This window comes from Enoplosus armatus, chromosome 9, assembly GCF_043641665.1.
Source record: "Enoplosus armatus isolate fEnoArm2 chromosome 9, fEnoArm2.hap1, whole genome shotgun sequence".
In the NCBI taxonomy this organism is placed as follows: Eukaryota; Metazoa; Chordata; class Actinopteri; order Centrarchiformes; family Enoplosidae; genus Enoplosus; species Enoplosus armatus.
In genome coordinates, this window is record NC_092188.1 from 25,461,552 (window position 1) to 25,487,256 (window position 25,705).

The 25,705-nt window shown below is 41.9% G+C and overlaps 1 protein-coding gene across 1 annotated transcript; it reads right to left on the reverse strand.

The window, feature by feature from the left end:
* Positions 1-3,453: 3,453 nt before the first annotated feature.
* Positions 3,454-21,580, reverse strand: LOC139289664 (sodium- and chloride-dependent transporter XTRP3-like). Its single transcript, XM_070911267.1, has 11 exons — positions 21,451-21,580; positions 18,315-18,455; positions 17,773-17,864; positions 17,366-17,593; positions 16,032-16,142; positions 15,177-15,418; positions 11,930-12,092; positions 8,246-8,447; positions 7,288-7,447; positions 6,502-6,667; positions 3,454-3,624 (listed from the first exon to the last, which is right to left on the reverse strand). The coding sequence occupies exons 1-11, from the start codon at positions 21,572-21,574 to the stop codon at positions 3,454-3,456; spliced, it is 1,800 nt and encodes a 599-aa protein (XP_070767368.1). The 5' UTR covers positions 21,575-21,580.
* Between the last annotated feature and the right edge of the window lie 4,125 nt (positions 21,581-25,705).

Genomic DNA, 25,705 nt, shown 5'->3' on the forward strand with positions numbered 1-25,705 from the left:
GAATGTAGTGTTTAGTAGTAATAATGTGCTGTGAACACGATTTGTAGAACATGAAGGTGATATCTGCTCTGTGCCTTACGGTAGCTCTCAAAACAAAGCGCGCCCCCATCTCACGGTGTCAGTTGGAATAGGTCCTCTGTATGTCTCTATGGCTGACCGAGAATATGAGTTTACGTAACGTTCTTCCGTATGTTTTCTCCACCCCTTGTACGCTGAAAAGTTTCCCTGAAACAGTGAGCCGTGTTTACTGTTGGAGTTTATTTCCGGATCCCTTTTATCAGCCTCCGTTAGATATATGTTAACAATTATTGTATTATCAGATCAGTTACTGTCAGCAACGACAGTTGTACTTTGAACAGCCTTGATCTTACGGTATACTATGCACAAAAGCGTTTCCACCATTTATCGTTTTATTGTAGGTTTATTTCTCCTGAGCAGGTCTCTGTATCTGTATTTGGTTGCTTTATTGGTTATATTGTTTTATGAGGGGGACGGGACACACAGCTTCTGATCCATCCACTCATAAATGTTGACTTACTAGTAGTGATAGTGGATCAGTAAATAATGTATTTTAGCATTCTTGATGCGCCTTCTTGCAGACTTTGTCTTAATGTTATTAGAACTGAGTAACACAGAGCTGTCGCTGGGGTGGGACTGTTGATATTGAGAGATGGTGATGAGACCATTTCCCCTGTTCGGGTGTATTTGACTTTGACTTTGAATACTTTTACTTACATAAACCTTTGAATATATGTGTTTTAATGAAGTATTAGTCCCAAGTGGTGTTCATTCTTGTAATCATGTAAAGGATTTTAGTTCTGTTTCAGCCATTGGCATTACATACGCAATGTTTTTCTGGCGTATTTGCTGGGATGGGGGATCAGACGATGAGGAAACAACAAGCTTAAAATTCCAGTTCAGATTAGCCTCAATGAGCAGAAAGAGAGAGAACCTGCTGGGTGAGCTGCCACAGGTCAAACATACAAGACACCAAGGAATTTCACTCCATTCATTCATTCACACCAATGAAATACTGTATCCAAATGTCTTCATCGGTCGTGGAGCAGCAGTTGGTAAAGGGTTGTATTATTATAAAGAGTATGTTCTAGACCTGCTCTATGTGTAAAGTGTCATGAGATGACTTTCCGACACCATTTGGCGCTATATCAATAAAATTGAAATTGAAGTCATATTAGACCAAAATAATATCATATAAACCAAAAATGTGGGCACTATACCTTCTTGACTTACAAATCAAATAACATGCTTAGAAGTGTGTGAAAGGACAAAACAAATATGAATTGTACTTTCAGTGCCTGTAGAAGCTGAATCAGCCTAGCTTTGACAAAATAATCTTAACTCGGGGTACGGTTACAAATAGCTTTCATTCTGGACTTGACCTACGCATGAAACTTCGGTGGGATGGTCACCCCGGTCCAGGACCTTTTGACTGCTTCCCACAGGATGCTGTTGGTGGTTTTGGTCTGGTGACCACAGCTGTAACCCATTTACACCTGGCATTAAAAAGCAGTCCGTATCTGGATACGTTATCTGGATGAGGGAAAACGCGTGCTAATGCCAGAATGCACTGGTGTCGGAGTGCGATCAGATCCGCCAGACCATATTTGGAGGTGGTCGGGCTGGGATTGCCAGGTTGTACACAGTACCAGCGCAGTCCTGAAAACAGTGCAATCAGTACAAGCCACGCACACATGAAGATCCTCCATAGCTTCACTGTTCCACTTCTTAGACATCCCACTTCCTCTGTTGTTATAATTTGACCACACACACATACACACTCTACATGTCCATTATTAACGTCAACATTTTCTTTCATAAAAAAATTGGTCACCATCCTTTATTCACCATGAAAATAAAAAAAAAAGCTGTTAAGACAACAAAATGGCCAGTTCCTCATGAGACGTTATATGTTAATGACACTTTTTTATTTGATTTGAATTGACATCAAACGAGTTTACAGTTCATTGTCTATGGTGGTTATTAACATGTCATTTAGCCAATGGCGCAAAAAAAAAAGCAGAGGTCACATATTTCTTGAGTATTCCAATCACTAGATCATTAGATGACACACATATCTACAGTATGTACACATTTTACATATTTAAGGGTGTACGAAGCAAATATTTCAGCGTTAAAGTGATATTTGGCACAGTAGATCTATTACTGGCTCGTACAAGGGACTTTACATATTTATAAACGGAGAGAGCACCTCTGTTTAACATACATCTCTTATGGACGATGCATGATAGCAGACGCCAACCCCTTTCAAACAAATATAAAACTAGTTATCAAAAATAGTTAATATGTAGGAAAAACAGATAATTTGTACAATCTTCTTACAAAGAGCACGCTTACCAGTCAATTCAATACAAGCTATTATTAGATGACTAGACTGTTAAAAGGTCTAGACCTGTTTATTCCAACATCTTATTTTGCTAAAACTATTCAGCCGATGTGGTATGTGGATATATATTTTTTTGTTTGCCAGCAGTTTCTCCAGCACTACATTAAAATAGTTTCAACTTGAATTTTTTCCAGTATCAAGAGTCATGTTTTGGTACTAGTGATGTAAACTGCCCCTTCTCTCATATTTCAACAAAAAAAAAAAAAATACTGACACTGACATTCGAAAAATTCCTGAAACACAGGGAAGCTGCAAGAACAAATGCTACTACTACTACTAGGCAGTCGTGCTGGGCCTTCTACAATCCTATTGCTTGACTATGATCCCATTGTGGGATTTTGTATCTCTACAAATAAACTCGACCCTGAATTAGCTCACCCCACTGAGAAGAGAATTTAAGGCTGCATAGGAAACAACGTGACTGAATTTTTTTGCAGTGTATATAAGGTATAAAAAAGACTAACATACTCAAACACCACATCTCATAACCCATTGAGTCAGTTACATTATGTACATACATCATCATTACGACCATTTGGTAAACTAGCGTCATATGAAATACTGTAGTGCAACTATATTTGCTGTAAATGTAAAAGGCAATTAAACAAACTCCATCTACACTAATAACATGTGGAATGTGATGAGCTTGAATCTCTTTCAGTGTTGATTGGAATCTGGCTCAGAGGACTTTAATACTGAGAGAAATTGCATAATAATACAGTAATACGGTAATCATACAATATATTCACTGGAAAATACCCACATTTAAAAAAACAAAACAAAACGATTTTCATTTGGATTTAATGTCCAGAGGGCATAGTTCCCTGTAGTAAAGGAGGTCCTCCTGCAGGGAGAACGACTCGCAAATTGCTTTCAAGAATGTGAAATTAAGGTGAAAGTGAAGCGAGAAATGGAGAGAAAGCGGCCGCTGATCACGTGCCACTGTCCCTCCGTGCAATAGGTGATACATGACGCGCTGTTGCCGTGTTGAGCTGAAGGACAGAGAGGTGGCGGTGGGAGGTTAGTCACTAAGCAGATACAGTGCTGGCTGTGCGCTGCCTCTTACGATGGCTGCCGTGTCTCCTCTTCCTGCAGTAGACGTACAGGGCCGTGAGGGGAACGCAGCTGACTGACGACACCAGCAGCAGCCCGATGAAGAGCTGACCGAAGACGGGATAGTCCGTCACCACTGCCTTGCCCTGCGGAAACAACAGGTGGGGTTAACACCTGTCCTCACATATTATGCGGCTAATTACTCAGCCGTTTTAGCAGAATATCAAAATGTTGCCCTTTTTGGCACAAAATTGCACAGCTCAGACCACCCCTTATCGCAAGCACACGGGACCTCCAAAATCATCATCAAATCCTTAACATTGATATCGTCGTCAATGCTGACGTTCCTGTTTTGTGAGAGATGTTTCCCACAGCAACTTATAGAGTGTCAGATCTGTTCCGCGCGGTCTATTAAACATGTTTAGACATTACACGGCAGCAGGAATGAGCCATCTACAGTCTCTGATTTGAGAGGGGAGCCTCGTGTAATCTTGCTCAACCCGTTAATGTAAAACCTGATCTGATCCACAATCAGATATAGGCTCAGAGCTGCTTCTCCACCTTGGTGCACAGGACACTGTGGGAGCACACCACAGTCAGGATGAGGGAAAATAAATCAGTGAGCAGAGGACTTACAAGATATGGAGACAAATACATGTTCAGAATAATGTTAATTGTGAGTGAAAAGAATGGCTGAAGGTTGAGGACTGGACTGATGTAATTATATAATCCTAACCCGTGTGTATGTGGATATGTATGTATACATATATGTAGATATCTATACAGCTTCTTGAAATCATTCTATTATATTGTATTTTAAATTTCATTCTTTTTTAAAAAAAATGTTGATTTACTTTTCTTTCTTTTTTTTTTAGAACATCCAAAGTAAACACGACAAGTATAAAAGACAATAAAATATCTGATTGTCACGTGGATTTCTTTCAATAAAAAGAGAATAATAAAAGAAAGAAAAGAAAGAAATCAAATAACACCCTGATGAGGGATTGTGGTCGGAGAAACACCCTCCACGTTTGTAATAGATTGCTCAGATCAGCTGGTTGGTAGAGGATCACACTCCAAAATCCAGCTTACTTAAACACATGGCGTGGATACCTTCATTAATAATTGTTCAAATCTTCCAACACAACATCACATCAGGACCAACGGAGCTCGGGTGCCGTCGGTGTGTGTGTGTGTGAATGGGTAAGTGCATTAAGGTTTACGTATATCTGTTATTTATATATAACTAAGATGCCTTCATTTCAAAAGATTCGATAAAGAATAAGAAAGGATTTGGATCCAATAAGTGGATTTCTCTTTACCTATGGTTAGCTCACTCCAGTTATATAGCCTGGAGGGGACTTGGTGTTGTGTAACGTTGAGGCTGACCTAATGCTCCCTACACCCTTTCAGGTCTTTATGTACGAGGCGACTCTCATTACTGAGCTTTCTGTTTGAGTATGGTTGTCTCACCACAGCCTCCTGAAGTCCCTGTCAACTGATTCCAAACAGATTTCACCTCTTATATTATCACTCACATAATGTGCTTTTGGCCATTGAATATTGGCATATAGAGTTGCTGCAGGGGTGACGTAATTTTGCAGGCAAACACGGAAGTTAGCATCGCCCTGCTTCCCTCGACTAAAAGCCAATGGGAATTGTTCCATGGGATTTTTGGATTACTGCAGGAAATAAGCTCTGTGGCAAAACAAAAGTGTAAAAATGCGGACTCATTTCCAGATGCCTCTTAAATAGATTTGGCGTGTGACACTGTAGCCGACGGTCACATGCAGAGCTGTTTCTGGACATTTTGTTGCCCCAGGACATCCACTGAGGAGGAGGATTGATCTTTTCATTATAATGTCTTATGACAGCTACAATTATTTCTATAATATTCAATCAGCTTCACTTAACTTCTGGTCTGCATTATGTCACCAGAATCATCATCTGTCAATTAGTAACTTTGCATGCACACTGGTCCATGTTATGTCTTACCCTGGTTTTAATCATGTTCAAGATATACGATGGACTAATAAACCTGGTTATTCATATTTATGATGCATTATCCATTTTTGTGATCTGTGCAAGGTGTGTTTGACTGAGCTGCAGGTATTCTCAGTATGACACTTTCCCTTATGGATGCCCTGACCAGGTTTTATGATCCAATATTTGCTATAATTCTATTTTTTGGACTGCATTAAAATTAGTGAAGCAATTTAGAAATGTTTTACAGCTGAGTAGAGAGTCTGTCTGGGTCTGTTATGGGGAGGTCGGCATGAGATGTTGAGGGACGCTCTTCAACCTCAGCATTTAAAAAATCCTGACGTTTTCAAACAACGGCAGCACTGCAGAGGTGCGGTTCACCTGCAGAAATGTCACCGCTGACACTAGCAGAATGACTGAACACTGTTTTCAAACATGATTTTTAAATAAAAAAAAAAACCTGGATTGGTCCAGATCTCGATCATCTCGGGAAATAAAATACTTTCACTCTAATCTCCAGCGCTGTAGATCATTCTTTATCATTACAGGACCTTTGAGTTTAACTTACTGACTACTACATGGCTGGAGTTGAGGAAGCAAATGAACACAGTATCCATATCCCTGGTATAAGTCTTATCCCAGCATGGATCATTTTCTGTAAACAATAAAATGCACACATCAGTGTGACACACAAATGAATTCAGTTGTTCGGTTGTAGTCCAGCCAGACACTACCACAAAATACACTATATATTTGTTTATTTGTTTGCAAGGGTAGCCTATATAACCTATAAAACGATATCTTCTTATTTGGAATGACATTTAGTTTAGGTGGTGTGAGGGCAGGATGTATATATCCACAATGTGCGTTGGCAACCCTGGATATGATATAGTATTGAAGGAGACGAAGCAGAACAATTGCGATTTGGATATCAGGACGGCTCTGGGTGGCCCCCGGCCCAATTGGACCCCTGCACATGCACACATTTGCACCAGCCTGGACATTGAAAAGCAGTATGTAGAAGACATAGAACAGCTCACCAGTTCTTTGTTCCATGCTTGGTAGGTGGGTGTCCCTCCCTGGATGTAGTTGACGATGTAGAAGATGAAGAGGGCGATAAGGAGAGCGGGACTGACTACTACCCACATGATCTTCCAGTACCAGTTGGGACGATGACCGAGCATGTCCTCTATGTCTTTTTCAAACCTAAAATTCCAGTAGATATTGTATTAAAATCTAATATTATTATATATAGTTTAGTGAGAACATTGCTGGTCATTTCATACTTCACACATGTGGCACCAGCCACTAGTTGAGCCATAGTCTCACTTAGCCATCTCCACTGAGTCTGGCTCAACCCATCGTCATGTCAGGACAGGGGGGAAAAAAACGCTCTGGCTTTATTTGTTTTTTCTTTAAACCAATCCCAATCGTCTTGGGCGGCGCTGAGCCCAGGAACTTGAAATAGGGGGGGACTTGTTTTGCACGTGGGGAGGCAAGCCTTGGCATTGAAATGGTTAAATCCCCGCTTAAGAAAACACCACATAAAAAGTAACTGTAGTGACTATGTGATACAACTTTAACTGTTAAAAAAGACGAACATAACCTGATCCTCTGTGTCCTAGAGGTGAAGCCTACCTATACTTTAGCTCTGGAGGAGCTCACTGGACCCGTTAAAAACCACAGGCGGTCCAAATCTTTGTCAAAACTTGCCATTTTCAGCAGATTAGCAGAAGGGGAGGAGAATGCAGCCGACATTCGTTAAGCCAAGACAAAAGTTGAACCGAAGGCATACAAATGTGGGCACTACCACACACAACACAAACCTTTTAATTCCATAGATGTAGCTGACAGTGATGACCTCCGTGAGGACGATGAACAGCAGGGAGAAAGTGGCTCCGTAGTCGTTGAACATGGTAAACCAGTAATTCCCTGATGTGGTGGTGAAGCCCAGGCCGAGCAGCAGACAGAACAAACACACTAACCCTGCAAGCAAAACACACTTTTCAGTCAGGCCACCACGAGCCGCCAGAACAGCTCGAGTGGTCCTTGCCAAGTCTGTGGAACTCTAATGAACACCATTTCTCCACAAGATATTCCCTCATTTATATATACCATCAGGTAATCTCACTGGGATCAAGATCTCTTTGCAAGAGAGACCTGAGTCCAGCAGAGAGAAAGAAAAATAGCCCGACTAACAACAGAGCATATAGCTATAGAATACATATGAAGATAAAAACGTATATTATATCATTTGGTCTTATGGAGATGGTTCATCCTCTGATTGCTTAGAGTGACGTGGGACAAATGATGTCTTAAAATCTGAATGGGGAAGAAAATTGGATACATTTCTCTGTTCTGGCAACAGGAACACCTCATAAATCACATATTACAGCCAATAATTACTATTTATCTGCAATGTTTTTGTTTATTCTCACTCACTTAAACATGTCAAACATGTTCCTCTAAGAAGACACACAACATTGTTTCCCATCTTTGAGCCGGCGATGTTTAAGAGTTAAGACAAGAGAAGTTCATCAGTATTATATTCTTCAACTTCAAATGTTCTCCCATTGTGCGGTGATGGACTCGGCGCTGCTCTTTACTGTGGAGTGTGTAAACATACAGGATACTATCTGATTTAGTTCGTAACCATGGCCAGTATGAATAGCACCGATACGGCAATTGCTTACTGGGACGATGTAAACCTCCTGTACATGCTGATAGCAACAAGATTCAAAATGGCTCCCTAACATTTCCCTTGAACATCAGCCTGGATCTTACCGTTTAACAACTCGTTGCTCATGTTGGACACAAGCTTGAAGTCTCGTAGCGGGGTGATGATGGCGGTGACGTTGCCCAGCATGCTGCCCATTCCCAACAGCAGAAGCATGATGAAGTACAGCACCGACCACAGCTGAGACAAGGGCATATTCTTGATGGCCTCGCTGTACACTATGAAGGCCAGACCTGTCCCCTCTACTGCCTGAAACAGATGAAAGAGAGAGACAGCTCATGACTGGAATGGAAACTGGGTTGGGCTTTGATCCATTTTGATTTGGCCTCTTGAAAAGCCTCAGAGAACACCCACCCTTGATCCAGAGGTTTTAGCCAACTATAGACCTATAGTGTAGGTATAGTGTACGCCAAAGTCAGTCATGGAGTTCCGCAAGGTTCTGTGCTTGCACCAATATCATATACCACCTTACATATGCTTCCTTTAGGGGATATTATTAGAAAACACTACATACATTTTCATTGCTATGTGGATGATACCCAGTTATATCTATTGATCAAGTCAGAAGAACCTCATCAGTTAGCTAAGCTCCAAGCATGCCTTAAGGACATAAAGACCTGGATGATCTGCAATTATCTGATTCGTCTAGGCTGGATTATTGCAATTCCTTATTATCAGGCTGTCCAAATAAGTCCCTGAAGACTCTCCAGTTGATCCAGAATGCTGCAGCACGTGTACAGACTGGAACCAGGAAAAGAGATCATATTTGTCCAGTATTAGCTTCTCTGCACTGGCTCCCTGTAAAATCCAGAATAGAGTTTAAAATCCTTCTTCTCACCTACAAAGCTCTTACTGGTCTGGCACCATCACATCATAAAGAGCTCAAAGTATCCTATTACCCCACTAGAGCACTGCGCTCCCAGAATGCAGGGTTGCTTGTGGTTCCTAGAGTCTCCAAAAGCCGAACAGGAGCCAGAGCCTTCAGCTATCAAGCTCCTCTCCTGTGGAATCGGCTCCCAGTTTGGGTCCGGGAGGCAGACACACTCTCTACTTTTAAGAGTAGGCTTAAAACTTTGCTTTTTGATAACGCAACCCCAATTGTATCCCATAATGCGCACACACTGCAAATGGTTTCCATTTGTCAGGACAGCTTAAAAGGTGCTGCTTCCCTTGAGGATGTGTTGGGGGTGTGCTCGGCAATAAGAGCCTGGTGGCCTCCAGCAGCCCACTGCGACTGTCAAAATGTCAGAAAGATTTTCACAAGCCCAATAATGACATTACTGACCAGTGCAGTTAAATGGTAAATTATCTCACTTATATAGCGCCTTTCAACCTTCACGGTTCCCAAAGCGCTTAACAGCTAAGTCTCATTCACCCATTCACTCACACATTCACACACCAATGGCGACCGAGCTGCCATGCAAGGTGCTGGTCTCCATCGGGAGCACTTAGGGACTTAGGGTTCAGTGTCTTGCTCAAGGACACTTCGACATGACAGGGGCGGCTCTGGCCTTTTGACCACTGCCTGCCTCACCACCCTGTAAGTCTGTGTCCTCCTGGTTTAGCTAATAAACCTTTTACCTGCATCAAGCTCTGCCCCTCTGTATGCGTTTGGATCCTTGCTACCCTGCCGCACAGTTAGTCACACATGTCGACTAGTATGGTTTAATTAAAGGAAGGCGTCCAGTCACTAATAATAGTGAATTATTCCAATTAATGCTGCTTTCAAGAGGACAATCGTATTCACAACTCTGCAGAAATGTGGATTCGGACAGTTAAAGATACATGTATGCACTGTACACCTTTGGCCACCATCACAACCACTGGGCTAGTATCACTTTTCACCTTGCAGTGGGGGGGGGGGGGCAACAAATATGTCCTGTGCTATTATTCATACAGGACCCACACTCATTTACCCTTATTAAAGCCTTATAAAACCTCTGGATACAGGGGATGTGGCAGTATCTTCACCCACCCAACGTGGGCAATATTAACCAATATATAACCAATATTTTAAAATGACAATGTAACGTGAAAACAATGTGACAATGTGAAAGGGCTCGCTTGTAGTGAAGAACCTACAGAGAATTATCACCCAAATCTGCAGCTCCCCCTCTGAAGCTGTAAAAAAAAACACTGTACACTACCTGCTCAGCAGCAAACAGCAGACAGACACAGTTAAGAAACTAGCTGGTGAACATAAAGGAGCATTTAGCAGCTAAAGAGACAGATGTTTCCCTCAGGACTCCGAATGAAGTGAATGTTCCTGCGTAACTGCTACATGTGTAAATAAGCTTGCTAACAAGTTTGCCATATCAGCTTAAAAGATGATGATGATCAAATCCCTCAACTCAGCCCTAACAATATGTTAATGGGGAAAATAAAACATCTTGAATTAAACTTAAAACTGAAAGTCTTAGAGGACTAAAATTTGGACTAAGATTTCTAATGAAACAGATTAATGCCAACCAAGTACCAAAGATACTGAGCATGCGATGCTTGCGTTTTTTATGTTTGAGTCTCCTGTTCATTAGCTCCGCCATGAAGACACACTGCTGTTTTCAAAGCATGACCAGCGCAAGAACTCTGACAGCACTGCAAACTACAAACTGCAAATCCGCACAAGCATCTGAAACAATCCATACTTCGATATGAACAAAAAACATCAAACTTTCCTTCGGAAAGAAAAAGGTAATCATCCATCCCAGTATTCCGTTGTTGTTGAAACTCACATCTGCCGTGAAATCTCTGTCAAAAATAATCATTCCTATCCAATTCCAAGACCTAACTATTAATACAATTCTGACTTCTAGATTGAAATCTGTAATAAAGTCTTCCACCAACCAGGAATGTTTAATGTTTGGTTTCGGCAACCTAAACTACTTGGTGAAGGTTAGGGCCATCTCTATAAACAGGTATCTGAAGGCAAGGGACAAGACTTTGATAATGGAAGCGTTCTGGTTTCTATTTGTAGTCCGTTTCTAGTCCGAGGAGTATTGACCAATCACATTTGATTAGGCTTTGGTTGCATGTGGGTAAACAGCGCAACACATTGGCCGAAACGCAATCTCAGAACCCATCGGCTATCATCTCGGAACCCGAGAGATTCGCTTTTTATTAGCTTCTTTAAAATGAATGAGACGGCATTTAACAAATGAAGTGGAAACCCCAAGTGTATGACACTAATAAAAAAAAATTTATTGTCAGAGTCAGGGGTGCCATCAGAGATTTTGGACCCCATGAAAGAACCTAATACTGGGACCCCAAACGGGACTTTTTATCCCACATCTCTCTCCCCTTGTTTCCTGTCATTCCAAACGAAGCACCTATTCAGGCGAAAAGTTACATCGGCGTCTAAAATATGTCCTTTCCACAGTGCTCTTCCTTTTTACGGGCCAAGAAGAAACCCTGCCTCAAAATTGCCTTAGGCCATACATCAGGGCTTCAGGCTCAGGATGCAAAAATACCCTGTACCACCTCACAAAATGCTATGGCTAGAGGCCTGACAGCAATGACAGGGCTGCCTTGTCTGGTTCAGCCCTTCTTTCATCCTGTCTAGTTTACCTACATACTTCTTCATCAGAGTGTTTTTAACTCAGCTCCCTCTCCAACAATCTGGGTGAACAAACTGTATTGAACGATGAAACACTGTAACTGTATCTCATTTCGTCAGCACTTGTAAATATCATTGCTGTACCACCGTAAGGCGAGTGTGATGGCGAGGAACATACGGTGTCGAGTTCGCTCTCCAGGTCACAGTCTTCCAGTTTGCTGGCGAGTTCAGCAAACTGCTGCGGGTATGTTGTGTTCAGCTTCTCAATCCACTCAAAGACATTGTCCATGGTGATGGTGTCCTCTGCTAGACTGAAGGCATTCAGCAGCAGTAAGCGTGTCCTGGAAGACGGGGAGAAAAGGGTCGTTACATGAAGTGCACACTACCTTGACCCTGACCTTCCCAGAATATTAGGCACTTGCGAGTATAGTTCAGTATCACGTATTACATTAAGCCTAATACTGTATACATTTGCCAAAAAAAATCTGAACTCAAGGTGCACCTACTTGCTTTTATAAACATACAAGGCTGTTTGGTGTAAATAAATTAACCTTAAAATCTGATCAGATGTGAATTTAAGGTTTTTGGCAATTACAAAAATGATGATCAAGTCACATTGTCTTCAAATATAGTTCATACTGAAAGGATATTTTAACTGAAATTATATATATATATATATATATATATATATATATATATATATATATGTGGGGGGGCACAGGGCCCAGGCTGAAGTCGAACACGGGTAAGGACTGCAGCCTTAATGGTAGGCACTTCAGTGTAAACTGTATATATTCTTTGGCTATTTAATTGGTGTAAAGTAAACAATTTAACGACAGTACTTGGAGAAATACTCAACAGACTACTATCCCATTCAGAGGGTGCCTATAGACAGACGGGTGAAACTTTACTTTTGTCTGGTAATTATTGGAGGTGAGTTCAGTGTAATGCAGTGTAATTTCTGGGTTTATCCGTTGAGTACATGAACTACACTGTCTGCACGCTGATGTCAGCTGCAATATATTACTAAATGAATTCATCCAAATCAGTCAAACACCTCCTGAATAGATATCGAGCAAACATTATGCGACAGAATTCAACAGCAGACCTCCCATTTATCAGTCATAATTAAACGCCAGCTCTGCAATATTTATGACTCTAACAACCCTGATTTTTTTTATTTTTAACTTAACCCGGAAACCACTCAATTTCAAATGGACTAATAAAGGCATCACACATCCTAAACACAATCTTCAGGAATAACGCCACAGTCTTCAACTCCAATTTCCAATTAGAAGGCAACACCAAGGCAAACTGTTCAGAACCCTATATCACCGCCAGTCAGACCATATCTCCATGGACAGCCCACTTCTTTAAAAAAAGCACACAGCCCACTTTGACTCAACTTGGTCACCGCTCATAAACTTCTTGTAATCTTCATTCTAGCGCATTTTCATAACACTGTGTACAGTGCATTAACATGTCAACGTGCACACATCACACCACGGAGCCCTTGTGTCCAAACCAACATTACATTCCTTTTCTACAGGGGGCACTTTGCAGCCTGTGCGTGCCTCTGATCATCGATTATAAATACACAACCGCCTCCCTCAGTGTAGCCTCACTGGAATTACCCAGACAGGAGGACAAAAGTCAGACAATTTAAACAACAATGGCCAACATTAAATAAAAAGTGGACGACGTGGCAGGTGCAACGCGCATTTTTCAGCTACGTAAATGAAACAGCCAGACACTTCTTATGGAATTAACAGCAGAATAAAACATCACCAAGGCAGGCAACACAGATGTACAGACGATATAAACACCACAGGCTGCAGCCACAAACGCATGTTAAAGCACAAAGAGAGATGCACCATTGTTGCACGATGTATAGTGCGTGCAACGCTGTGTTGCCTCGCAACATTAATGTCCTCCTCTGAAGAGAGGGTTACATCCGTCAAGGAGTTTGTTGTTGTAATCGGGCGCCTGAACCACATTCTGTGCAGAGAGTTTTCAAACATTTTGAGCTGAATGAGGCTCTGCGGTCACATCTGGGATGATGATGATGATGATGACGATGATGATCAACACCAGCAGAGGCCTCACACATCTACACCGTAAGGGTCAGTTCCTCAGTGAACGTAGAAGTCACTGCTGGAGGATCCTCCAGGAGCATTTTAGCATTTAGCTTGTTAGCCAGACCCAGCATGCACCTGTCGGTGACACAACATCGTGGGTGTGCTTGATGTGGGTCACTCGCCGTGCTCACAGGGTGGTGCGTTAAATCACTGCTTAATTAACCCATAAGAACCCAGACCCATTTCCCCTCAAAGGAAAATTATGGGGAATACATCACAGACCAAGCGGACCACATTGAAGACATTTCTGATGGGTTTTTTTATACTACCCCTTAATGTCAAAGATCTGTGATGGTACATATACGTTACGTTGGGCGTTTATGGTAAATTTACTTGTTTTATTGTTTTATATTAATTTGTTCAAGAAATATGGTCAAAACAGGTTGACTGTATACAGGACACACTATTAAAGTATTATCGTTAAATGGGTTTTAACTTACCTTTAGTATCAAAATACAGGCTTTTTGAAATGAGTTGCTTCCTTCACTTGTGTTTACATGTCACACCACCATTTTGAAAAGGTCCCGACCTGTCACAGTCACATGACTGCGACATGACCACCATACCGGGATGTTTCGTACATGTCGCTTAGGGACTTAATGAGTTAAGATCAAGCACAAAGCTGTATAAGGAAGATTCTGGGGCCTTTGAAGTGTGTCACCATGGGTTCTTATGGGTTAAGATAGACGCAACCTTCTTTTGCCTGTGCCAAGGTGCAATAACGCCAACCTTAACTCGTAACGTAATGTAATTCTTTATTATACTGCATTGTTGTACTTTTCACAAGCTGCTAAGCCCCGCCCGGTCACAGCTGCAGCTCTCACACCCCCTGACACTCCGCCAGTGCAGGTTCACATATAGAACATATAACTAGAACAGGCAGCTCTGCCCTCCTGCAGCCACAGACACATCAGCGGCTTCTTTCTTTTGTTCCACTCGCGCGCGGTTTATCACGACTTTGTCACCTGACCCTTGTTCTTACTTTGTAGCGCATACTTGACATGAAAATACTGAAGTAAAAGTGAAATTACAGATTTTTAAATATAGCAATACAAGTAGACGAAGACGACTTTGTTACCGTAATGCGAATAAATGTAAATGATCTCTACGACTTTGTTACCGTAATGCGAATAAATGTAATTTGTTACTTTATGACAAATAAATAAAACTATGAAATTACTTGCAGCTCTAGGGTACACGCATGCACAGCATCTGTATAAAGGCACATGCATGCAGATTCACAGGCATGCACACACATTAGCACAAAACACACACACACACACACACCTCTCCAGGCAGCTCTCGTAGTTGATGGTGGCCTTGAACCCATAGATCGAAAAGGTGACAATGCTGGCAAAGACGGAGGTTCCACTGTTGATGAGGGAAACGGTGATGGCCTGCCGCTCAAAGTTGTTATTGTACTGGTTGTAGCTGGCAAACGCTATGAGTGACCCAAAACCCAAACCCAGGGAGAAAAAGATCTGCGTGGCTGCATTGATCCATGTGGTAGGGTTGGCAAGCTGTTCCATCTACAAGCAGACACACACATGAGCACGAAACATTACATTTTCACAACACTTATAATTTTACACACACACACACACACACACACACACACACACACACACACAGAGCCTACATGTCATGCTGTATTTGGTATATAAAAGAAACCACGTGGACTATCTGACTTATACAATGGAGACTTGCCACATTTTAATTAAAAACATAATTTACTGGCTCTGCATGTATTGGGGCGATGCACTTACTTTGTATTGGAGAAATGTCAACAAACCCCAGCGTGCAGACACCCCAAGCAACCTAAAAATAGCGTATGGCCGGAATCGATTGTTGTCCGTGGTGCAAAACCACATAGTGCGGACACATATTGTACTTCTACGATGATGCGATGATGAAGCAGCCAGGTCATCAAGACGTGCCCCCACCCTGAGTCTCGGCCCCAGGTTCCTTGCTCCTCCAGCCACATCACGATTCTAATTGACCCCTTTCATCCCTCCCCTTGACCCCTAATCATCCCACCACAATCGACCCTCATCCTATACTTCCAGAATCATTTTATACCTCACTAATGTCGTGGTCTTTGTCAGTGTAGTGCGTATTGCCAAATCTCCAACACAACCTTACCTTAGGTGTGAACATGTACTTGATGCCATTGATGGCACCATGAAGAGTGATGCCCCGGATCAGGTAAACAAAGAGGACCACATACGGAAACGTGGCTGTGAAGTACACCACCTACAGATGGAGCCAAACAGGAAAGTTAGGGTCATAATTCAAATATGGGAGTGAATGGCTGTATTCGCAACTGCCTACTACGTATTACTGACAAATGCACAATGCAGTATGCAGTACATAGTAGTATGCAGCATGGAACTGTCAAATCGCTGTATTTTGCAGTATGCCAGGCCAGGCTTAACCGGTTCCCGTTTTGGAAAAGCTGAAGTAATAAGTGATAATAATTATAATAATGTTAAAGTCGGAGCAAACTTTGATCAGAAGCAGATTTTGGTGAAATAAGTGACAGTTTCTGTAACGTTAATGGCAATCCACCGCCAGCGCTTTGCATTGTGGTACGCAGTATGCGAGGTAGACAGGTCCGATGCAGACTGGAGGAGATTTTTTCAGAATCAGTACGACATCCGGGTGTTTTTTGAACATACTGCATGCTACATGCTACATTTTGGCCGGATCAGTGCGTGCTGCTGGTGTAGCGGGCGGTTTCAAATACAGCCGACGTGTTGGACAACTTCATCATATCCCCGCTATCAGCCCTCCAGTCTGTCACAAGAAAAAAAACACTCTAGCAAGCTTTTTTTTTAAATGTGCATTTTAGTTCAGTTAGGCTGTTGGTCCAACAAAATATGTAAAAATGTTAGTTCTTGTGATTGCATGACCAAAGACCTTTCATATGGCTAACACATTTTCCCTCTTTCAAGTTTATGCAGCTGCAGTTACTGTATTCATTTTGAGACATTTGAGATCGAATCTCTTGGCATTATGAGATCCAAGTCCTCACATGTGCATTATTCTAAACTACTTGTTGAGTGTGGCTAAGGTTAATGTGCAGTATCTTCAGACAGTGGGTCATGTTGATACTGAAAACGTGAATGTGATTTGATTTTCCTTTCACTAAATGTCATGACAATTACTTTAGAGAGCATCTAACCTTCTAATGTAGAACCCCACTTAAATCATCAGCATAATGCTTTGGCTGTGTCTTGATGGGGAAATGCAAGCTGCATGATCTAAGTTTGATTACATCCACAGTATACATGCAGTGTTTTCAATAAATGATTTTAACAGTATATACAGTGTATTCCCAGTTCTTGATCTTCTCAAGTGTCTCTTTAAAAATTGCCTGTTGCAATTGGTGGACTAGACCGGACCATGTACAATTAGGAAGGAAGGATCAGTGTGTATGCTCCCAATATTTGCAATATTTGAGGGAGCTCTCTCACCTTTCCAGTTGACTTTACTCCTCGGACAATGAACAGGTAGGTAATCACCCAGGCAAGCAGGAGGCACAGTGCCTGGCCTGTATGAATGCCTCCGTTCTCTTCGATAGAAGAAGAGATGTCCAGTGTTTCCCTGTAGAAGAAATACTGGGTGGGTGTAGCCCTTTCACACTCCTCTATAGGTCCCGTCAGGTTGGAGTTGACGGGGCATTCTGCCCAGGGCAGGACTGACTGAGGGGAGTGAACACAGAACAGTGTAGACGCGTTACCTTACTGTCCAAAAGAGATCCACCATTTTGTGTGTGTGTGTGTATATATATATATATATATATATATATATATATATATATATGTATATATAGTATCTGCTATTGAAAAAAATTATTGTAATTTGTTAATTTGCAGCTCACTTGAAATGAATGAAAGAGGTACCAGAAACTCCACGCATTGATGATGTTGTAATAGAGACACAGATACAGGGATGTCACAACACTAGCGAGACCTAAAACGAGAGCATAATGGGGGGAAAAAAATGACAAATACAAAATCATTACATTTACATATTCTGCATCCGCCTATTAACCCATAATGCCTCAATGCTTAATCACGTGAGTCAACAACGGAGTCAAAACGCTATAACCAAGAAACCACGTCCCATGTTTTTCAGCTAGAATTGCCAGAGTTTTGAGTTTTGCTTCACGTGTTGGAATGCGTTACACGGTGACCAGTTACGAGAAACTGAAAATAAAATCAAGCTAACTTAGTTATTCATGAAGACAAAAGTGGGCTCCAGGCCAAAAACGGAGACCACGCAAAGCACCAGAAGAAGAAGGAAGCATCAGTGTCCCACTTTCCCACCATGTGCTGGCTGCTCGATCTGGACGCAGTGAGGAGTCACAGAGCCGCACAGTAAGCACTGCAAGTACGGTCAGTTAGTTGAGTCAGCACTTACCCACTCCTCCCAAGTAAGGGCTGATGGCAGTCCATGCCCCGATACTGCCGAGACTCATCTTCTGACCAATGGCAAGCTCCAAGTAGAATAAGGGAACACCCTCCAGAAACAGCATGATGAAGTACGGGATCAAGAACCCTCCTGAAGGTGGAAATACAGTTGTACTTTGGCAACTCAGAAAAATACAGAAATAAAGAGCATAGCACAGATTTTTTTTTTACCAATTTATTTGCTGTAACTGTATTATATAATTGAACATTCCTGCACTAAACCTTTGTGAGGTTTATCTATCTAAACAAAGATAGTTTCTAATGTTTTGCCCACTCCTGTTTATGTACATTTACAAGTGCGGAGCTATTGCAATAAATTATACAGGTGTACCTAATTTGTATAAATACACACGTGGTACTTTGAATCAGAATATCAGTACTGCGCTGTTGGCCGTGTGAAGTGATTGACTGATCTACAATCGCGGCGTTAGGAGTAGAACAGTGCATGTCTCATGAATTTTGCATTCTCATACCTCCATAAAACCTGAAGCAAAGTCAATTATTGCCATACATGTTTTTTTGTTTTTTTTTAACATCTTTAACATGACACTGAAAGATGACAATAGTGGCCTTAGGAGGCGCAGAATGCTGAAAACCAAAGAAATGATCAAAGGTAATAACGTAATTTTTTAAAATAATAAACAGTGCTAGCAGGTGCCACTGAGGTTGTGGTTGTGCTAACCAGGCAGCTGAGTGCGGTTTTGGTACTTTTGTTGGCATCCTGAGGTTCAGTACCAATACTAAAATGACGTGCTTTTAAATTTTCTTTAAATTCAGAAAACGCTGTCTAAACACCAGCAGCTGTACAATAATTCTAAACTAAAACAGGCAGGATACAATTAAACCTTCAGTAAATGGAGAGTTTCCAGTCATACTAATTTTCTAATAATAATTTTCCCTTAGTAACAAATTATGTAGTGGGAAATTATTAGGACATTATGGACCTGTAAAAATAGCATTAGGCCACTGTTGAGGGTTGAGTTTCTTTTACTTTTATTGGGACATCTGCCCAACCACGGTTTTGGACGTTTTCCCCTCAACTTCCAGGGGTGAGCGCTGTTCACGCGTGCTTTATAATGAAAAGCTTTTAATTTGAAGCCCTATGGCAGTGGTTCCCAAACGTGTTCTTGTACATTGACGACCCCCAGCAACCCCCCCAACCACATACATTTACAAAAAGGGGGTAAAAGTAGCCTACTTCTTTTTAAATATATATAACATACTGTATATATATATTTTTTACATTATAAAGAGTCGGTCTAGACCTGCTCTATTTGTAAAGTGTCATGAGATGACTTTTTTTGTGATGTGGCACTATATAAATAAAATTGAATTGAATTGAATTGAATTTTTTATTATATTATAAAAAATAATAACAGCACAGAATAATTAACTGTAAACTGAACCTAAATAGTGAACTTAATACCTGCTGGAAGTTTGTGTGAAACTATTGATCTGTGTACATTTCTATTTCCTGTGGATATTGCAACGTATCAGAGGATTTTTCCGTGTATTTCAAGAACACAATTCCGTATTGTGATTTTCTTTTAATTTCACTATCATACAAACATCTTAATAGTCCAAGCAGCCTGGCTTTATAATACATAAATACAGATATAAACTTCTAAAATAACCCTTAAATGTAGTTGTCTCCTTCACAGACATGAATTAAATGCATGTTATATCTTATAAAAATCTAAAAATTCTTACACCCTTCAAATCAAGCTTGGCGACCTATGATGGGGGTCGGGACCCCCAGGTTGGGAACCTACAGCACTTACAGTATTGTAGACAGAATTTGATCCTTTCTTAGTCGACATTTAAAAAACGTCATCATTTAAAACCGCTTTTCTGTTTGCGCAGAGATAAAACAGTATCTCCGTGCATCTGAACCAATGGCACGCTGTCAAAGCCTCATGAGAGCAATCAGAATTGCTGAATGCTGCAGTATTGTTCACATGCCATTTCCGTGCACCGAATGACTTAACTAAACCTTTTGGAGTTAGTGAACCAAGGTAATGTTCACTTTGTTGTCCCCATCCAACCTTGAGAGCAGGCCGTCACATGTCTCCACAGGAAGTTAAACATCCAGGACAAGTAATTACAGTAGATGGGCGCTCATTGTTCAGTGACCCATGCAGGACCCATAAAGACATAACAACTCTTCCATCAAACCACATTATATCTCCTCTGGACACTTTGGGACCTGTTTTCATGAGAATATATGGCAATGCCACTGTTTGCTCTTTGGTGTACTGTACGTCAAGGAGAGTATATATCTACCTTTACTACACCAACGTTTACACACAGTACATGTGCCATCCTCTGTGTCGTAACTGTACTGTAAGAGTACTGAGAGGGACTAGTAAATCGTTACTTTAAACCTTCCGTACTTGTACTTGTAATGGTTTCGGTTGTACATGGTCCCTAACTTTTAACTGAAGGGGTGCTGCTTGACCAGGTTTAAATATATTACAGGACAATGCCATATTGTATTAAAAGTTATTTGTTATTCTAATAAAGACTCATAGCCGCCCCCCCCTGGGGGTCTTTAATCTGCACATTCTTACATAACGCCCACCTTTTGAATAATATATTTTGTGAAATAGTCCCATCTCTCTTCAGCCTGCACTCCTGTCATCACATTAGTGCCACTGTTGTGTGTGTGTGTGTGTGTGTGTGTGTGTGTGTTGTCTCTTATCACTATCACTAGTGCTCCAGCGGCAGCCAAACAGAGTGTAAAGTCTGTAGAAAGGCTACACACTGTATAAATCTACTAATAACACCGCTTCCCGGTTCTACCCTCGTTTATGGCCCGCAATTAGTTTACTGGCAGTTTCAACTTTGAGTCAACTGCCTGCTCCGACAGTAACCCACTCTGATAAGGATTCACCGGCAACAAGTCAATAAAACGGCGGATGACTTGTTCTCCTTATCCGGATGATTTTATTTATGTACTCATTTTAAGTTTAAACAAGGGTAACACCGTGCGTTATTTTACGCGGACACAACGCGCTGTGTGATGAGGTAACATCATATGGAAAATTGCTCCTCACTCCGGTCCAGACCGCAACGATCATAGTTACCTCCACCGTGCATTTGACAGAGGTATGGGAACCGCCACACGTTCCCCAGTCCGACTGCATATGACACACATGCCAGCACAAACTGCATGGGGTTGTCCCAGTTGGGTCTCGCGTCTTTTCCCATGTCTGCGCCCTGCGAAGGTGTCCGGGTCCGGGTCCGGGAGGAGCGGCGAAACAGCGGTGCGGATCGAGGCTGCGTGCCGCGGTTGCGCCCCGCCAACCTTTTTATAAGCTCACTGCGATTGCGATGTGGTCACCCCTCGGGAGGAGGCTCTTCTCACAGGGGAACGCTTCTTTTTTGTTGTTGTTGTTGTGTGTGTGTTATTAAATAACTACACCGCCCATGAGCCTTGGGTTTAAGAGTGCGGTCAAAGCTTCTTGGGATATGCAGTCCTTGAATGATTAATTAAAAAAAAACAAAAAACAAAAATTGGAGAAACATCTGTTAAAATGAAAAGTTGAAAATACCACTGTCAAGTACAGCACATGTCCCAGTGTTCTTTGCATGTATGGCAGTAGAAACGTCTTCAGTCTGGATATGGAGAGAACTAAGGTGGTGGAGGTGGGTGGGACACGGAAGATAACCTAGGTGAATGTTTAATTGTACAGGCTCTTGAACCCAACAGTGCTCTGTTTTCTGTGGAAAGTCCCAGCCTACCCTCGTCTACACCAGAACCTGACCCTTTTTTTTATGTATTTATATAAGCCATACCTGTAGGATATGTTTAATGGCTTGTTTGTGTTGTGCTTTGAGGTCATTGCGTGGTTATGTAACTGTTACCACCCTTTGGAGCCCTGAGTGTGCCACTGGAGTAATTACAGACTTTTACCAGTGTCAAATGTGAGTTGAGTTGCGTGCTGGATGAAGCAGGATGAGCATCACCAGACAATGAGGAAAGGTTGCAGATACATGGCCATGACTTTAGATTGCTTGTTACAAATATTTAGGGGTCCACACAGACTGTGGCAAACATGTGGGGCCGCTGTGGCTCAAGGAGGCAAGGCAGGTTGCCATCTATCTCCGGGTCCACATATACACAAATGCCCCTGAGCAAACACTGAATCCCAAATTGCTCACAATGTCCAGGTGAGGCACCTTGCATGGTAGCCGACAGTGTGTGTGCAAGATGTTACCCGTTACTCACATCAATCCGCAGTTTCTTTTCTTTTTGTGTGGTCAGTCATCCCACCAAGTCACTCCCTGTCACTTTTGATGAGCACTATTGTTTTACAGTGTTCATATTTACAGGCTCCATTAACAAGGCAAACATGGCTCCATTAGTTAACCATTAGTTAATTCTTCCTGATGACACCGTCTTAAGTTAAAGTGTGATGACCGGGGCGGGCCGTCTTCAGAGATGACAAACAGCAGGTAGAACATAAACCAGGATGCAATGAATGTGCCTGACACTGAACCCCCACGCCACTGCCGACAAAATAATCCGTCTCTACCTGTTGACTTGATCCTATCCCAACCATTGTTTTAATATACTTTTGATTTAGCAGTTGATTAGAAAAGGATTCGCGAGATCATCGTCAATCCATCTTGCCAGGCTGTGGCTTAACCACAGCGGACCAGTCTAAGGCCAAGATGAGTCTTAAACAAAGTTCATGCAGCTGGCTTCTGATGAAGTTGAGACTGTGCTTGTTTTTTTGGTTTTGGTGTGGTTCTTAACCCGCCAATTTCTGGAAAAGAATTAGATGTGATCGTGACACACCTCTGAACATTGGATTTCTGCTCATCGTTTTCCATCTTTTTGTGTGTTTGATTGGACTCAGAGATCCTTTGAGATGCTCACAATAGCAACAACAATAACAGTGGGAGTGCATCTGATCTTATGCTGTCTATGCTACCTCCCCCCGGGGGTTCACTTTGGTCATCATCCTGGCTATACATACCACCACAAGCAGTTACTGAATCAGCATTGTGGTGGAGCTGTATAATGTTCTATGCTGGCAGCAGACCAAGTATCCAGCAGCTGCGTTATATTAAAGTACACTGCCCCTGTCCCCCCTGCGTTACATTGACGCACCCACCCCCTACTGGGCACTTTATTTGGTAACTGCACTGTCTCTTATTTATATTATCTTATTTTTTTACCTTTATATTTTTACATGTTTGTTGTCAGCACAACAATAATGTAATGTATGTTACTTGGCAATAAACAGTTTCTGATTCTGATTCTGATTTAGATGAAATTACCCTTTAAATGTTCGTATGTTTTTCACTTCCCTCTAGTGGTATCTATCCATCTATTTCTGCTACCACCATAATACAATGGATGTGAATAGTGCTTAAAGCACCAGAAAATTGTACTTGAAAAGCTCAAAAGCAGCCTGCCTTTCTTGAAACAATGTCCAGGTTGCTCTGGATAATCCACAGACCTCACTGTGAACTGTCATTGAAAGGTCTGTAAACTGTACCAAAGAAAACTGCGATTCACCGCCATGCAGGTCGCCATGACTCTCAGATGGAGCTGGTTGTGTAATGGCCCACGTGTGGCTTCCTGCTGTGTCCCACTTAACTGTTGTTGAGTCCACCCCACATGAGAGACCATGTTTGTCAGGGCCTGTGTGGGGTCAGTATACTCAGCGTTTAGGACTGTGGGCTGTATGACTGGAAAGGATACCTCTTTCTGTCTTTTCTTCATGAAGTGATGGAACAATCTGAATGAACAAGAGTCGCTATACAGTGTGAAAACACTGTTCTTACTTAAATGCGACTAAATATGAGCGGGTTCAAGAGGTTAAAGGCTGCACTGTAGCCCGGAGTCTCCCTTCCATTGAACAAGTACATAACGAGCTAGCCCTCAAAGAATTCAATTAGTCTGGGTTTCAGTAATCTCTCTCTGTTCATGCAGAATGAAGACTCTGCTCCCGCTGTTTGATTCCAGTTAGGACAAACATATCTTGACAGTCAAACACTGTCAAATTATTACTGGGTGGAGGGGAGGGCCGAGATTCAACATGAGCTTCCACAGGGAAGACCCCAACGGGGCAGTAAAAGGGATAGAGCTGCAGAGTTGGCTGATGTTCAGCAATATTCTAATATTTGATTATATTATATTTATGTCATATAATAAATGTCACAGGTTTAAAGTCACGGATTTCAGATTTTTTCACTTTTTAGGAAGTAGTGCTTTGTGAGTCCAGTGACTTTCACAACCTTACCTACTGCATCTACAAGGTTGGCTGGGCAAAGTGTGCACATAAAGTGATGCGAAAAGTAAAATTGCCACAAACTAGCTGACACTCTCTTTCTCTTTCAAAATTCTTTCTACAAAACCGTCCGCCAAAGTGGCCAAAAACCATTCATGTGTTCATTCAGCAAACACATGCTCTCAAGACCACATCTTTCTCCAGGTGTAAATACTAAACCTCAGAATTGTTAATCAGAGTTGCAGGGTCAATAAAGTGGACCTAGAGCCATGTCCATGTGCTTTGGAACAGTGGATCCTAATCCTAATGCCGAAGTTGCAAGACAACAGGGAGGAAGAGGACGAGGAAGAAGAAGACAACAACAACGAACACACAAGTCATTCAGAGGACTATGAGGGACTATAAGCCGTTACATGGTTGCACCCATTGTCCGTACTTTCAGAAGGGAGAACAGGTCATTTGCCTTGTTGTTACTGTGATACATGTAATGTTGTAGTGCATATAGTTTTTACCACAATGGCCACAATGGATGACCATAAGTCATTTCATTTTTGGAGAACGGAGAGGCGGCCATCTATTGGAAGTAGGCGGACATTTCCACCATTGACCGGATCCTTCAGAAGAACCACATGAAGACAAGCGGCCGTACCGTGTGCCTTTTTGAAAGAGTTAAGGAACAATATGTGCAGGTAATTGCCATACTGTACAGAACTTTTACAGTATGGCCCATCTCCAGTAGTACACCACAGTACTGTAAAATGTTTTTTGACTTCTGTAGAGAATCTTTGAGCTGGATGGCCGACCCACATGAGTACATCTTCATCGACCAGGCAGGCTTTGACCTAACAAAAAATGCGCAAAAGGGGGGCGAAACATCATTGGTCACCTTGCCACCAAGTCCCTGGTTCCATGTCAAAGTGGATCCATAGAACACGGCACACACAACTCCTTCAGTTTCTAGTTCAGTTGCACAATAACATTCTTCAACAGGAAGGGCAACCAGAGCAAACCTAATATTTTGTAATTTGGGAAAAGATGAGTTTCCATCGGGCTGCTCTGGTTCATGTCTGGTTTAATGACCAGTCCCACGTTCTTT

Excerpts from the sequence above, each read along its gene's own strand:
- LOC139289664 (XM_070911267.1), bottom strand. The coding sequence starts at position 21,574 with ATGGGAAAAGACGCGAGACCCAACTGGGACAACCCCATGCAGTTTGTG. Across the intron at positions 18,456-21,450 it reads CTGTCAAATGCACGGTGGAG|GAGGGTTCTTGATCCCGTAC; the intron begins GTAACTATGATC and ends TTCCACCTTCAG. Across the intron at positions 16,143-17,365 it reads GAGTAAAGTCAACTGGAAAG|GTGGTGTACTTCACAGCCAC; the intron begins GTGAGAGAGCTC and ends CTCCATCTGTAG.